The sequence below is a fragment of the Thalassophryne amazonica genome, chromosome 2, assembly GCF_902500255.1.
Source record: "Thalassophryne amazonica chromosome 2, fThaAma1.1, whole genome shotgun sequence".
Taxonomy (NCBI): domain Eukaryota; kingdom Metazoa; phylum Chordata; class Actinopteri; order Batrachoidiformes; family Batrachoididae; genus Thalassophryne; species Thalassophryne amazonica.
The window spans coordinates 82746287-82762676 of NC_047104.1; the positions used below are offsets into that span (position 1 = coordinate 82746287).

At 38.8% G+C, this 16390-nt stretch overlaps 1 protein-coding gene and 1 long non-coding RNA gene across 2 annotated transcripts in view; one reads left to right on the plus strand and one right to left on the minus strand.

The window, feature by feature from the left end:
* The window catches only part of ddx21 (DEAD (Asp-Glu-Ala-Asp) box helicase 21), a 63700-nt gene extending 62582 nt beyond the window's left edge, over positions 1–1118 (plus strand). The window contains 1 exon segment of the mRNA XM_034188575.1: positions 607–1118. Coding sequence (XP_034044466.1) covers positions 607–870 — 264 coding nt within the window. The 3' untranslated portion in view covers positions 871–1118.
* Positions 1119–6711: 5593 nt separating this feature from the next.
* LOC117526532 lies at positions 6712–8589 on the minus strand. The gene is made up of 4 exons (XR_004565320.1): positions 8552–8589; positions 8354–8433; positions 7676–7742; positions 6712–7154 (listed from the first exon to the last, which is right to left on the minus strand). It is a non-coding gene; the product is annotated as an uncharacterized LOC117526532 (long non-coding RNA).
* Positions 8590–16390: the final 7801 nt, after the last annotated feature.

The window sequence follows — 16390 nt, forward strand, 5'->3', positions numbered from 1 at the left end:
CCCACAGCAATAGAGAAGAGTCCGGTTAGCAACTTAATTCAGCAGAAAGGTGAGTAAACATAAGGAAATGATCATTTTCCCAATACACACCTTCGAAAACAACGTAAAAGGCCCAATCAGTGTCATTTTTTCAGGCGGCAGCGTAACAGGGCCGTTTCTCTAAGGCTAGCGAGAACTAGGAAGTTGAAATTGAGTGATCCTGGTATTTTTGTCCTCTTTTATATGAAAAAAATATTTGTAGTGTTACTTGCAGTAGTAGTTTTAGTAGGTTTTTTTTGGGGGGGGAGTTTTCGTTTTTTACCACAAATGCAGGATTACATAAATGAGTGCATCACTTTATCTTTGCATTTCTGAGCACTTCACATTTTCTGACATTACACACCTCACAATTGTTTGGGGGGGGGTGAGGGTGGGTACAGCATTTCAGCAAGTACCTCCAGCCCTGAAAGAAAATTCTAAAGGAAACACTTAAACATGGTCCCTCTTTTTTTTGTATGTTGATGTCATTGTGCTTGTCTGAGTAAACACGAATGTTTGTGGGTGTACTCTGCAGGCTGTCTTGTACTCCTGCTAACATCCTGTTTGTCTCATTTCCTCCCTCAATAGGAGAACTGGAAGGATGGTCGCCGTTGGCAGCTAACTGTCGCTACAGAACTTCCAGAACTGGAAGAGAAGCAGTTCAATAACCGTGGTGACAGCCGCTCTGGCTTTGGTAACCGCGGTGACAGAGGAGGAAGGTTCAGAGGTGGAAGGGGACGAAGCTTTGGGGGAAATGGTGGCCGTGGTAACCGGACTCAGAACAGCAGGGGTGGGCCGCAGTATCAACCGAGGGAGGGCAGAAAACGTAGCTTCAGCCAAGCTTTTGATTGATAAAACTGTTGCTGTTCTGGCAGGAGCGCTGGTTTTCTATTAGTGGACAATGGGATTGGATGTACTGCCGACAGAACTCTCCATCATTGCAACAACTTTACAGAAGCTGTATTTATTATCCATGTGTTCTTTAAAATAAACACGCTTTCTTTCTAAAAGAGGGGAGAATGGCCTAATATTATATGAAGTAATTCAAAGATTGAAATATTTTTATTTCTGCTGCATTAAAAGTCAGCTTTTTACCCGACCTTGGTAGTCACATGACTTTTTTTTTTTTTATGTCTGTGCTGAGGAACCGGTTATTATCTGAACGCTCATGAAAAGAAAGTGGTCATATGGATCGTGATCAGCTTCAGTGTGTTATTTGGTACACAAACACAATGGTTCTGTATAACAGCACAACGAATTGTGCTAACGAACAACATTGGCTTTCGTATGTTCTCACACATTTAGAAGAACCATTAATAGAAGTTTATGATGAAACACATTCTGATGCAAAAAATGTTACATAATGCCACTTTCTAAGAATTATGGCCGTGTTACAGTGCACAGTATTTAATGAGGAGGGTGCTGTGTTTAAACTGTCCAGAGTATAAAATCTAGTCCTTTCAACAGCCACTCTCCAATATTGGTGGAATATTGCTTTGCAGTTGCATCTATATTGTGTGTCCACAGTGTGTTCATTTGAATGAGGGTGACCATTAAAGACCCTTGACTCTTGTATGCATTTTTTTTTTTTTTTAACTACTACGAAACTACTTATGGACTTAAAGTATAAATGTTAATGTATTTATTCTTAAAGTGCTGCATCATGGAGTTTACCATTCGGCGAACGGTGTGCATGTATATATCACATACCAAGTGTTGCCTTTAATACTAAATCGTAAATTTGTTGTGGATATTAAACAATTTAGCCAGTGGTAGTACAACTGTGGAACACTGCTCAAGGATGAGTGTTTCAAAACATTTCAGAGCAGTGTTCCCAGTGTGTTATTCCAGATGAACATTTTGTTTCCATCCTCATTCATGTTATTTTAATTAGTTTTCTTTCCTGTTTGTATGTTTAGTCACATATTTGGACATGCAGGGGACATTGTGTCCACCGGCAGCAGCGAACTTAATTTGGCAGATCATGTAAGTGGAGGCCCACTGCAACAGTTGGCAGGTCAGGACATGGATTCTTGATCAGCATTTAACTTTTTAGAGTTTTAAGGATTACAGTAGTGTTAAGAATAATAGTAGTGCTATGTGACTAAAAGGATTACTCCAGGTTTTGAGTATATTTGGTTACATGGGAAACAAGGTACCAGTAGATTCTCACAAATCCAACAAGACCAAGCATTCATGATATGCACACTCTTAAGGCTATGAACTTGGGGCTATTGGTACAAAAAAGTAGAAAAGGTGTTCACAATAATACAACCTCTGGCCAAAAAATTATGGAATCACCGGCCTCGGAGGATGTTCATTCAGTTGTTTAATTTGTAGAAAAAAAGCAGATCACAGGCATGACACAAACTAAAGTCATTTCAAATGGCAGCTTTCTGGCTTTAAGAACACTATAAGAAATCAGGAAAAAAAATTGTGGCAGTCAGTAACGGTTACTTTTTCTGACCAAGCAGAGGGAAAAAAAATATGGAATCAATTCTGAGGAAAAAATTATGGAATCATGAAAAACAAGAACGCTCCCACACCTCGCTAGTATTTTGTTGCACCACCTCTGGCTTTTATAACAGCTTGCAGTCTCTGAGGCATGGACTTAATGAGTGACAAACAGTACTCTTCATCAATCTGGCTTCCAACTTTCTCTGATTGCTGTTGCCAGATCAGCTTTGCAGGTTGGAGCCTTATCATGGACCATTTTCTTCAACTTCCACCAAAGATTTTCAATTGGATTAAGATCCGGACTATTTGCAGGCCATGACATTGACCCTATGTGTCTTTTTGCAAGGAATGTTTTCACAGTTTTTGCTCTATGGCAAGATGCATTATCATCTTGAAAAATGATTTCATCATCCCCAAACATCCTTCAATTGATGGGATAAGAAAAGTGTCCAAAATATCAATGTAAACTTGTGCATTTATTGATGATGTATGACAGCCATCTCCCCCAATGCCTTTACCTGACATACAGCCCCATATCATCAATGACTGTGGAAATTTACATGTTCTCTTCAGGCAGTCATCTTTATAAATCTCATTGGAACGGCACCAAACAAAAGTTCCAGCATCATCACCTTGCCCAATGCAGATTCGAGATTCATCACTGAATACAGCCCCTGGCAAAAATTATGGAATCACCGGCCTCGGAGGATGTTCATTCAGTTGTTTAATTTTGTAGAAAAAAAACAGATCACACACATGACACAAAACTAAAGTCATTTCAAATGGCAACTTTCTGGCTTTAAGAAATCAAGAAAAAAAGATTGTGGCAGTCAGTAACGGTTACTTTTTTAGACCAAGCAGAGGAAAAATATGGAATCACTCAATTCTGAGGAAAAATTATGGACTCACCCTGTAATTTTCATTCCCAAAACTACACCTGCATCATATCAGATCTGCTCATTAGTCTGCATCTAAAAAGGAGTGATCACACCTTGGAGAGCTGTTGCACCAAGTGGACTGACATGAATCATGGCTCCACCACAAGAGATGTCAGTTGAAACAAAGGAGAGGATTATCAAACTCTTAAAAGAGAGTAATCATCATGCAATGTTGCAAAAGATGTTTGTTGTTCACAGTCAGCTGTGTCTAAACTCGACCAAATACAAAAACATGGGAAGGTTGTTAAAGGCAAACATACTGGTAGACCACGGAAGACATCAAAGCGTCAAGACAGAAAACTTAAAGCAATATGTCTCAAAAATCCAAAAATGCACAACAAAACAAATGAGGAACGAATGGGAGGAAACTGGAGTCAACGTCTATGACTGAACTGTAAGAACCCGCCTAAAGGAAATGGGATTTACATACAGAAAAGCTAAACGAAAGCCATCATTAACACCTAAAACAGAATAAACAAGGTTACAATGGGCTAAGGAAAAGCAATCGTGGACTGTGGATGACTGGATGAAAGTGATATTCAGTGATGAATCTCAAATCTGCATTGGGCAAGGTGATGATGCTGGAACTTTTGTTTGGTGCCGTTCCTATGAGATTTATAAAGATGATTGCCTGAAGAGAACATGTAAATTTCCACAGTCATTGATATGGGGCTGCATGTCAGGTAAAGGCACTTGGGGAGATGGCGGTCATTACATCAATAAATGCACAAGTTTTACGTTGATATTTTGGACAATTGAAAGGATGTTTGGGGATGATGAAATCATTTTCAAGATGATAATGCATCTTGCCATAGAGCAAAAACTGTGAAAAACGTTCTTGCAAAAAGACCACATAGGATCAATGTCATGGCATAGGGTCAATGTCAACGAGCAGATCTGATTTGATGCAGGTTTTAGTTTGGGGGATGGAAATTTACAGGGTGATTCCATAATTTATTCCTCAGAATTGAGTGATTCCATATTTTTCCCTCTGCTTGGTCTAAAAAAAAAGTAACCGTTACTGACTGCCACAATTTTTTTTTTTTCCTGATTTCTTAGTGTTTTCTAAAGCCAGAAAGTTGCCATTTGAAATTACTTTAGTTTTGGTCATGTCTGTGATCTGCTTTTTTTTTTTTTTTCTTTCTACAAAATTAACAACTGATGAACATCCTTCGAGACCGGTGATTCCATAATTTTTGCCAGGGGTTGTAGGCCCAACACCATAGTAGGAGAAACATCCCCATATCATGATGCTTGCACCACCATGCTTCACTGTCTTCACTGTGAACTGTGGCTTGAATTCAGAGTTTGGGGGTCGTCTCACAAACTGTCTGCAGCCCTTGGACCCAAAAAGAACAATTTTACTCTCATCAGTCCACAAAATATTCCTCCATTTCTGTTTAGGCCAGTTGATGTGTTCTTTGGCAAATTGTAACCTCTTCTGCACGTCTTTTATTTAACAGAGGGACTTCGCGGGGGATTCTTGCAAATAAATTAGCTTCACACAGGCATCTTCTGTCACACAGGTAACTCCAGACTGTCTTGATCATCCTGGAGCTGATCAATGGGTAGGCTTTGCCATTCTGGTTATTCTTCTATCCATTTTGATGGTTGTTTCTTCCATGCGTCTCTGGTGTTTTTGTCCATTTTAAAGCATTGGAGATCATTGTAGATGAACAGCCTATAATTTTTTGCACCTGCGTATACGTTTTCCCCTCTCCAATCAACTTTTTAATTCAAACTACGCTGTTCTTCTGAACATGTCTTGAACGTCCCATTTTCTTCAGGCTTTCAAAGAGAAAAGCATGTTCAACAGTGCTGGCTTCATCCTTAAATAGGGGACACCTGATTCACACCTGTTTGTCCCACAAATTGATAAACTCAGACTGATGCCACACTACTATTATTGTGAACACCCCCTTTTCTACTTTTTTTTTTTTTACTAATAGCCCAATTTCATGGCCTTAAGAGTGTGCATATCATGAATGCTTGGTCTTGTTGGATTGTGAGAATCTACTGAATCTACTGGTACCTTGTTCCCATGTAACAATAAGAAATATACTCAAAACCTGGATTAATCTTTTTAGTCACATAGCACTACTATTATTGTAAACACTACTGTATAAAAATATGCAAGTTGTGGAAAAAACTCAATGAATGTGCAATAATGCATTTATTCATTAGAAGAACAGTTCTAAGTTGAATGTACACAAGAGCAATATTTTGTAGCACATTCTTTAATAAAAAAATTAAAATGGAAAAAAAAACAAAACGGACGTTTCTGCAAATTCTCATTTCCTGAAATCCAGGATCTCTTGAAGGTGTCTGTAAGTAAAAACATATTCAGAATTCATCCACATTAAGGAACAGTGGTGTTTAGAATCCAGTCAGGAATGAGGTTTTGTCACCCTGATGATAATCTGCATGTGGGGCAAAGGTTTCCTCAGAACTGATGGACTCCTAAAATCTTCCAACTTTAATAAAAGAAAACGTTTGAACCGATAATACGACCTTTTCTCTTGTCTGACTCGTGTAATCGATGATATGATTTATTTCTGTGTCAATCCTGTACAGGCACTTTTACAGAGCATTTTACAGTGTTTATATAATCCAGTTGTGTAAAAACCTGTATTTCATGACATTTTGGCTCTAAATTATTACTAGTTGGTGAACTGGCAGTCCTACAGGAATATCAATATACAACCGTCGACAGGTTCTGACTTTATGCTTGAAATTTGGGGGTTAATAGGAAAAAACCTGAAAAGATCAGACTCGGTGGGGTGACCATCAGGTTTGGCCATACAAAAAATAAAAAGCACAACACAAGATTGACAACACACAGTGATCGAAATGTTTAAAGCGAAAGAAGGACAAATTTATTACTCATATTTATTTCTTATATTTTAAACAAGTATTATGAAGTCCAACATTGCATTTTATACTTGATGGATGTGTTGAAAATAGTATACGCGTATTTTGTATTTAAAAATACTTTCTCATACAAGTGAATGTTACAGCATAATTTGAGTCATCTACTTGAGAGTAAGCTGGCCATTCATATTGATTGTGATACATGTAAGTTTATGCAAACGTTTAATTGCTGTTTTCCAAAATCATCTGTGTGTTTGTATGATTTGTACTGGGCAGTGTGGTGGTAAGTGGTTAATGCACTTGTTTCCAGAGCAGAAGGTTCTCTGTTCAAGACCACTCTTCGCCATTCTCCATGTAACGCAGAGTTGCATCTGGTGTACAATGTGCCAAATCAACAGAACTTGTGGTTTTATGGTACATCTTGTAAATCAGCATGTCATGGAGTACACGATCATACCAATGTTTGTAGACTATTTTTGCACATCTTTGTTGCAGTCGTGCTTTGATTTAAAGGAATTTAAGATTAATAAAAATGATTGATTAAAGGACATTGTAGTTACAATATCGGAGAAAAATTCCAGCTACTCATACAGCTGAAGGACCCCCCCCCCCAACCAACCAAATAATAATAATAATAATAGTTTGTCCATTTTCTTTGGTTATGCCTGTTAAGGGTCATGAGGGGGCTGGAGCCTATCCCGGTAGTAACAATTTAAAGTAAGCTACTATTTAATGATGCTGCAGTCAATGCTGGTTGGTTGTTGATGCATGGAGCTACATAGTTCTTGGTGACTAAAGGTCATCACTAGTGATTTCCAGTCCACTGGCATATTTGTTCTCATGAATCGATCCATCGTCTTCATCATCATCCTAGACAGACACAAACAGAAGATGTTCTGTGCAGCACAACCAAGCTTAGAAATTGGACCATGTGGTGGCTCAGCCTCCTATCCAAGTGTTACTGGTTCTCTGAAAGGACTTTTTTTTTAGCCGACATATAATTATTTCACCTTGGACATCAGTCAGATGCAGAGGTTGGAAACTGAAGACTATTTATGCTGCACTCCTGCCCCCATACAGAGGGTCACAACCTCACAGAACCGAGGTTTGAATGGTGTTAAATGTACATACGGGTGTCGAATTAAAGGGTGAAAAAAAACTGATTAAATGAATGGACAAATGTAATGATGTCCCCATTCATAGAGCATCGGGGTCACTGGTTTGCTTAGGGTGATCATACCATCATGACTAGTACAGCAACTCTCCCAAGATGATGCTGTGATGTGCCACGAATATGTTCAGTGGAAAGAGTTTTAGGATGTCAGGGTACTGATGACTAACACTGTTCACTGTGTCTGCAGTGATGGTTCTTTAGAGTTCTGGTTACTTACATCATCTCTTGGTTTGTAGTCTTTTTCTGTGCTGCGATAGGACACCACATGAATCAGAGTGTAAACCCTAGCAAACACAAAGACGGAAAAGTTTATGATGAACTTTTCAGAATCCAAGCTGTCTAAATTTAAGGATGTTGTGGACACAGGAAGTTCTCTTAAATCATACATGAGAGTGGCTTCACATTTCAAAATTTCAAACACTCCCAAGGTGTGCAAATTGGTCTGCAATCAGGGAGGGACAAATTCCGGTTTGCTTTGAGAAGTAGACTGATTTAGTACTTTACCTCCTTTTAATATGGTAAGAACATATTTTGCTATTTTGTTTCCTTATGTCCCAAAGGATGGCTTTCCTCTGAAGTTGTAATCTTTTTGGTGTGTGAATCTGTAGTATGATCTCTTGATCCCAAACACCTTATCCTTCCCAGATGAGTTGCTACACAATGAAGCATTACAAAAACTACATGCATTTTCAGACCAGTTGATTTGGGTTAATCAATCAAAAAATGGGGGCTTGTCTGCCATTGCTCTTGCCTTTACTGGAAAGTGTCACGTGCTGATTTTTGCACCAAACATTGCAGTGCATTGTGGGGAATTTTGCAGCATTTATGGAAATGTGAAGCCATTCTATAATAATCTGGTGCAAAACTGCATAATGCTGGTGCCACTATCCTGTACCTGTGATACAACATGGCCAGGAACTGGATGAAGAGAAGAATGGCAAAAGACAGCAGAAACATCAAACTGACAGGCTCCACCTGTTGACACAAGAATGACAGTGATGGTATTTACTTACTTTATTTCTGGTAGTACAGAGTCTGATTTTCAAAAAGCTCATATGTCTCCTTTAACTGTTCCAAACAGCCAAGTCTATACCTTCAGATATTCTCCAGTCGCTGTTCCATTTAAGAAGGTTTAGGGATCCTAATGCTGATGACGTCATTTCCGATTAGCTGCAGGACGAAGGTGGCTACCACCCACAGCAAGTTGACCATAAAATACAAGACACTCCCTGTGGAGAGAATTCAAGCTCCCTGTTCATTCGACATTGAATGTTATATTTACCTGCCATGTTGTGCGCAGACACGAGTGAAATAGTGGAATATTGACACAGCATGGTAAGAAACTTTACTCCTAAGGGCTCTATCACACCATGATGATTTAGCCAGCATATACTGACCACCCCGTTTCCACCGAGCAGACCGGGTCTGTAATGTACGGTATGGTGTGGGTCAGAACAGTTAAGTCTGGCTTGGTTTGCATTTCCACCGCCGGAAGAACCCTTTTGTTTGGTAGGCGGAGCACTTAGACATTGGTAAGCACACAATTGAGTGCGTGTATGCTGTCATGTGGCCTCTCCCCTCTAAACCAAGGCCAAACAGAATAATCTGCCATTTTTATTTTATTTTAGTTTTGTCTTGGTGGATCATGGGATTTATTTTATCACATGCAGAATGCTTGAAGAATCGACTGCCTGTGATAAATGCTGATGTGAATGATTGAGGCCTGTGACTCTAACTTTTAAAATAAGTTAATTTTCTTGTTGTGGAACAAAGTGCCAGCTGAGAAACTCACCAGGAGCAGACAAACCACCGAGGGAATTGTTTTAATACACTACGTTTCTTCAGCCACGACAAGGAACTAAAGGATTTTCAGATGATGTATAAAATCAGGACGCTTTATTTGGATACATTCAGGCTGTGATGATGAATCCGACTTAAATGAACAGGTAAGATTCAGACTTTACATTTGTACTCTGTGTGTGAATGGTTTTAATATTTGTGATAATTGTGAACTGTGCGCATGAGGACTACAGCTTTCCATTGTACAGCCAATCAATGGCAGCATCAATGGACGTATTTCGACTTATGAGTAACTTAGAAGAAATGAGTGTCAACAATTGCATAACTTACAACGTATGGTCCACGTATGCAGGGCGTATGAGACATATGCTGGCATGCGTTGAAAATATTGTGCATGCCCAAAATCTTTTGATGTCTTCACCGTATTATGACGCTTCAACGTGCTCTTAACTTATACAAAACTTACCTGTAACTTAATAGACGTATGCCAGTGTATGTCATCGTTTTTAATATGGTCGGCATACGCTGGCTAAATCATCACGGTGTGATGGGTGTCAGCTCCTTACTGCATGCACATATTCAAACATGATCAAATTCAGGCAACTTGAAATCAAGTAAAGCAAAGTGAGCCCGGGAATGAGTCAAAGCTTCTGATTTAGGTCTGATGTCCCCCAAATTGGAAAACAAATCCCAGGATAATACTGTATATACAATCCAAATTGTGTTAAGGACAGATACAGTTTTTATGGATTTAGAAAAATGTTTGATTTAAAAACTTGGTAGCACAGGACAGATTAATACTCTTATTTCTTGTTATTTCCATGAATTATTTTATGGTTGACTCTTCCTCTTTTGACACTCTGTTTCTGGGTGATTCTTTAACTACGGGCACTATTGGCCTTGTAAATGTAATTTCCACCACACCATTGCCTTACAATATAAAGCGCCTTGGGGCAACTGTTTGTTGTGATTTGGCGCTATATACATGTGCTCTGATGTTACTGTTTATCTCCATAGAAACTACCCACACAATCTTTCATTCAAACTTTTTAAAGGGACATTATTGTTGTGGTGGAAATTACGGCAATAGTGTGGGACAACTACATTTCATTTAAAAAAATCACAACAGTTGTATATGACATTGAATACCCCAATTATGTTTTGATTAATTTACTGATATTTTATTGAGATATTTTAAACATTAGAAAAAATGTTTGTTTACTATTCATTTTTATCATTGAAGATCATAAGTCTGGGTGTGGGACAAGCACAAAACGGCAATATTTGCATATAATGATGCTGAAAAAAGGTGAAAAAGTCATCATAGACTACTAGGACAAATTTCTTAAAACACTTTCACTGTAAAGATAACTATAAAAGTGTGAAATTTCCCCTTTTTTCTTTTTTTCATAAAATATGATCAAGGGACATAAAAGTGCCCGTAGTCTAAGAATCACCCTTCTATAACATGCTTTTGTGATTATTTTTGTAATACGATATAATGTTTGTCATAATGCATTTGCAAAATATCAATGTCTAAAAAAACCCCCCTTCGTAGTATTCAGCCTTTAAAACATAACTAACCTTGTTGCGCAGCGACTTTTAGTTCTGTGGTAACTTCTTCCTGAGTGCTTTGGTGTCCTTAATCGGTGTCAAGTATCGCTCTATTAGCTTTACCCCAGAAATCATTCTCAGCCTGAAAATGTATACAAGGAAATCATTAGATTACCATGTATTATGAAACTGTATCGCAGCCGAGAACACTGCAGTCAGTAACTGTTGAATGAATTAATGTAATATTTTGTAAAAGGCGTTGAATTAAAGCAACAATGGATTTCAGGTAAATATATCATATAGCAGACAAACACACTGAGATTTGAGAAGTGAAATGAAGTTTATTGGATTTACAGAAAGTGTGCAATAATTATTTAAACAAAGTTAGGCAGGTGCATAAAGTGGGGCAACCCACAGAAAAAATACAACATGTAGAAGATCCTCCTTTTGCAGAAATACAGCCTCTAAATCAGGGGTGGGCAACTTGTTACAGAAAGGGCCAAGAGGGTGCAGGTTTTCTTTGCAGCCACTGACTCCACCAGGTGATTTTCACTGATTAATATCACTTTGAGCAGATGGAATCAGTTAATCAGTGAAATCACCTGGTGGAGCCAGTGGCTGCAAAGAAAACCTGCACCCTCTTGGCCCTTTCTGGAATAAGTTGCCCACCCCTGCTCGAAATGCTTCCTATAGCTTCCAATGAGAGTCTGGATTCTGATTGTAGGTATTTTGGACCATTCTTTACAAAACATCTCAGGTTGTGGGTTTCCGAGCATGGACAGACCGCTTAAAATCACACCCACAGATTTTCAATAATATTCAGGTCTGGGGACTGAGATGGCCATTCCAGAACGTTTGTACTTGTTCCTCTGCATGAATGTCTTAGTAGATTTTGAGCAGTGTTCAGAGTCGTCTTGTTGAAAGATCCAGCCCTGGCGCAACTTCAACTTGTCACTGATTCTTGAACATTGTTCTCAAGAATCTGCTGATATTGACTGGAATCCATGTGTCCCTCAACTTTAACAAGATTCGCAGTACCTGCACTGGCCACACAGCCCCACAGCATGATGGAACCACCTCCAAATTTTACTGTAGGTAGCAAGTGTTTTTCTTGGAATGCTGTATTCTTTTTCAGCCATGCATATCACCCCTTATGTCCAAATAACTCAATTTTAGTTTAATCAGTCCACAGCACCTTATTCCAAAATCAATCAATCAACCAATCAATCAATTTTTTTATTATAGCGCCAAATCACAACAACAGTTGCCCCAAGGCGCTTTATATCGTAAGGCAAGGCCATACAATAATTATGTAAAACCCCAACAGTCAAAACGATCCCCTGTGAGCAAGCACTTGGCTACAGTGGGAAGGAAAAACTCCCTTTTAACAGGAAGAAACCTCTAGCAGAACCAGGTTCAGGGAGGGGCAGTCTTCTGCTGGACTGGTTGGGGCTGAGGGAGAGAACCAGGAAAAAGACATGCTGTGGAGGGGAGCAGAGATCGATCACTAATGATTAAATGCAGAGTGGTGCATACAGAGCAAAAGAGAAAGAAACAGTGCATCATGGGAACCCCCCAGCAGTCTACCTCTATAGCAGCATAACTAAGGGATGGTTCAGGGTCACCTGATCCAGCCCTAACTATAAGCTTTAGCAAAAAGGAAAGTTTTAAGCCTAATCTTAAAAGTAGAGAGGGTGTCTGTCTCCCTGATCTGAATTGGGAGCTGGTTCCACAGGAGAGGAGCCTGAAAGCTGAAGGCTCTGCCTCCCATTCTACTCTTACAAACCCTAGGAACTACAAGTAAGCCTGCAGTCTGAGAGCGAAGCGCTCTATTGGGGTGATATGGTACTACGAGGTCCCTAAGATAAGATGGGACCTGATTATTCAAAACCTTATAAGTAAGAAGAAGAATTTTAAATTCTATTCTAGAATAACAGGAAGCCAATGAAGAGAGGCCAATATGGACGAGATATGCTCTCTCCTTCTAGTCCCCGTTAGTACTCTAGCTGCAGCATTTTGAATTAACTGAAGGCTTTTTAGGGAACTTTTAGGACAACCTGATAATGAATTACAATAGTCCAGCCTAGAGGAAATAAATGCATGAATTAGTTTTTCAGCATCACTCTGAGACAAGACCTTTCTGATTTTAGAGATATTGCGTAAATGCAAAAAAGCAGTCCTACATATTTGTTTAATATGCGCTTTGAATGACATATCCTGATCAAAAATGACTCCAAGATTTCTCACAGTATTACTAGAGGTCAGGGTAATGCCATCCAGAGTAAGGATCTGGTTAGACACCATGTTTCTAAGATTTGTGGGGCCAAGTACAATAACTTCAGTTTTATCTGAGTTTAAAAGCAGGAAATTAGAGGTCATCCATGTCTTTGTCTGTAAGACAATCCTGCAGTTTAGCTAATTGGTGTGTGTCCTCTGGCTTCATGGATAGATAAAGCTGGGTATCATCTGCGTAACAATGAAAATTTAAGCAATGTCGTTTAATAATACTGCCTAAGGGAAGCATGTAAAGTGAATAAAATTGGTCCTAGCACAGAACCTTGTGGAACTCCATAATTAACTTTAGTCTGTGAAGAAGATTCCCCATTTACATGAACAAATTGTAATCTATTAGACAAATATGATTCAAACCACCGCAGCGCAGTGCCTTTAATACCTATGGCATGCTCTAATCTCTGTAATAAAATTTTATGGTCAACAGTATCAAAAGCAGCACTGAGGTCTAACAGAACAAGCACAGAGATGAGTCCACTGTCCGAGGCCATAAGAAGATCATTTGTAACCTTCACTAATGCTGTTTCTGTACTATGATGAATTCTAAAACCTGACTGAAACTCTTCAAATAGACCATTCCTCTGCAGATGATCAGTTAGCTGTTTTACAACTACCCTTTCAAGAATTTTTGAGAGAAAAGGAAGGTTGGAGATTGGCCTATAATTAGCTAAGATAGCTGGGTCAAGTGATGGCTTTTTAAGTAATGGTTTAATTACTGCCACCTTAAAAGCCTGTGGTACATAGCCAACTAACAAAGATAGATTGATCATATTTAAGATCGAAGCATTAAATAATGGTAGGGCTTCCTTGAGCAGCCTGGTAGGAATGGGGTCTAATAAACATGTTGATGGTTTGGATGAAGTAACTAAAGAAAATAACTCAGAACAATCGGAGAGAAAGAGTCTAACCAAATACCGGCATCACTGAAAGCAGCCAAAGATAACGATACGTCTTTGGGATGGTTATGAGTAATTTTTTCTCTAATAGTTAAAATTTTGTTAGCAAAGAAAGTCATGAAGTCATTACTAGTTAAAGTTAATGGAATACTCAGCTCAATAGAGCTCTGACTCTTTGTCAGCCTGGCTACAGTGCTGAAAAGAAACCTGGGGTTGTTCTTATTTTCTTCAATTAGTAATGAGTAGAAAGATGTCCTAGCTTTACGGAGGGCTTTTTTTATAGAGCAACAGACTCTTTTTCCAGGCTAAGTGAAGATCTTCTAAATTAGTGAGACGCCATTTCCTCTCCAACTTACGGGTTGTCTGCTTTAAGCTACGTGTTTGTGAGTTATACCACGGAGTCAGGCACTTCTGATTTAAAGCTCTCTTTTTCAGAGGAGCTACAGCATCCAAAGTTGTCTTCAATGAGGATGTAAAACTATTGACGAGATACTCTATCTCACTTACAGAGTTTAGGTAGCTACTCTGCACTGTGTTGGTATATGGCATTAGAGAACATAAAGAAGGAATCATATCCTTAAACCTAGTTACAGCGCTTTCTGAAAGACTTCTAGTGTAATGAAACTTATTCCCCACTGCTGGGTAGTCCATCAGAGTAAATGTAAATGTTTTTAAGAAATGATCAGACAGAAGGGAGTTTCAGGGAATACTGTTAAGTCTTCTATTTCCATACCATAAGTCAGAACAAGATCTAAGATGTGATTAAAGTGGTGGGTGGACTCATTTACTTTTTGAGCAAAGCCAATAGAGTCTAATAATAGATTAAATGCAGTGTTGAGGCTGTCATTCTCAGCATCTGTGTGGATGTTAAAATCGCCCACTATAATTATCTTATCTGAGCTAAGCACTAAGTCAGACAAAAGGTCTGAAAATTCACAGAGAAACTCACAGTAACGACCAGGTGGACGATAGATAATAACAAATAAAACTGGTTTTTGGGACTTCCAATTTGGATGGACAAGACTAAGAGTCAAGCTTTCAAATGAATTAAAGCTCTGTCTGGGTTTTTGATTAATTAATAAGCTGGAATGGAAGATTGCTGCTAATCCTCCCCTCGGCCCGTGCTACGAGCGTTCTGACAGTTAGTGTGACTCGGGGGTGTTGACTCATTTAAACTAACATATTCATCCTGCTGTAACCAGGTTTCTGTAAGGCAGAATAAATCAATATGTTGATCAATTATTATATCATTTACCAACAGGGACTTAGACGGACAAAATGAGGCTGGCTTGTCCAAATGTGCTTTAGTGTACCACAAATGACTCGGTTTGTGGCATGTATGCAGAAAATGCTTCCTTTGCATTACAGCATCATCCAGCATCTCTTTGTGCAAAGTGCGCTGTATAGTTGAACGATGCACAGAGACACTATCTGCAGCAACATCATGTTGTAGGTCTTTGGAGTAGGTCTGTGGGTTGACTATGACTGTTCTCACCATCTTTCGCTTCAGCTTATCTGACATTTTTCTTGGCCTGCCACTTTGAGCCTTAACTAGTACTGTGCCTGTGGTCTTCCATTTCCTCACTATGTTCCTCACAGTGTAAACTGACAGCTGAAATCTCTGAGATAGCTTTTGTATCCTTCCCCTAAACCATGATGTTGAACAATCTTTGTTTTCAGGTTATTTGAGAGGTATTTAGAGTCTCCCATGTTGTCACTCATTAGAAGAGATGCAAAGAGTGGAAACATTTGCAAATGGCCACCTTAAATGCCTTTTCTCAGGATTGGATTCACCTGTGTGAGGAGGTCAAGGGTCAGTGAGCTTACCAAACCAATTTTGTGTTCCAATAATTAGTGCTAAATGTATTCAAATCAATAAAATGACAAGGGTGCCCAAATTTATGCACCTGCCTAATTTTGTTTAAATAATTATTGCACACTTTCTGTAAATACTAGAAACTTCATTTCACTTCTCAAATATCAGTGTGTTCGTCGCTATATAATATATTTAACTTCTGGTGATTCTTAGTTTGTTGGAAACGCACAGAGTGAGAGCCATGTGGAATCTGCAATCTGGCTGGTGACAGTTACCTTACAAAAACCATTATGACCATCACAGGGAACAATATTGTAACATGACCTAAACTTGACAGGCATGACAAAGAAATCTGAAAGAGCTCTTATATTAATGGGATCAATATCTGAAATTGTAATGTTAAGTTCTTCAATATTTCATGTTTTATTTTGTGAAACTATTGATCATAACTGTTTTTTGCAGCAGAATGCTATGAGGCATTATGCTTTCTCAGCAACATATGTTTAGACAGTGATGATGGATAATTGGCTGGCTCAAAGTTGGAGAGATTTTTAAAAAGTTTGAATTCATGTTT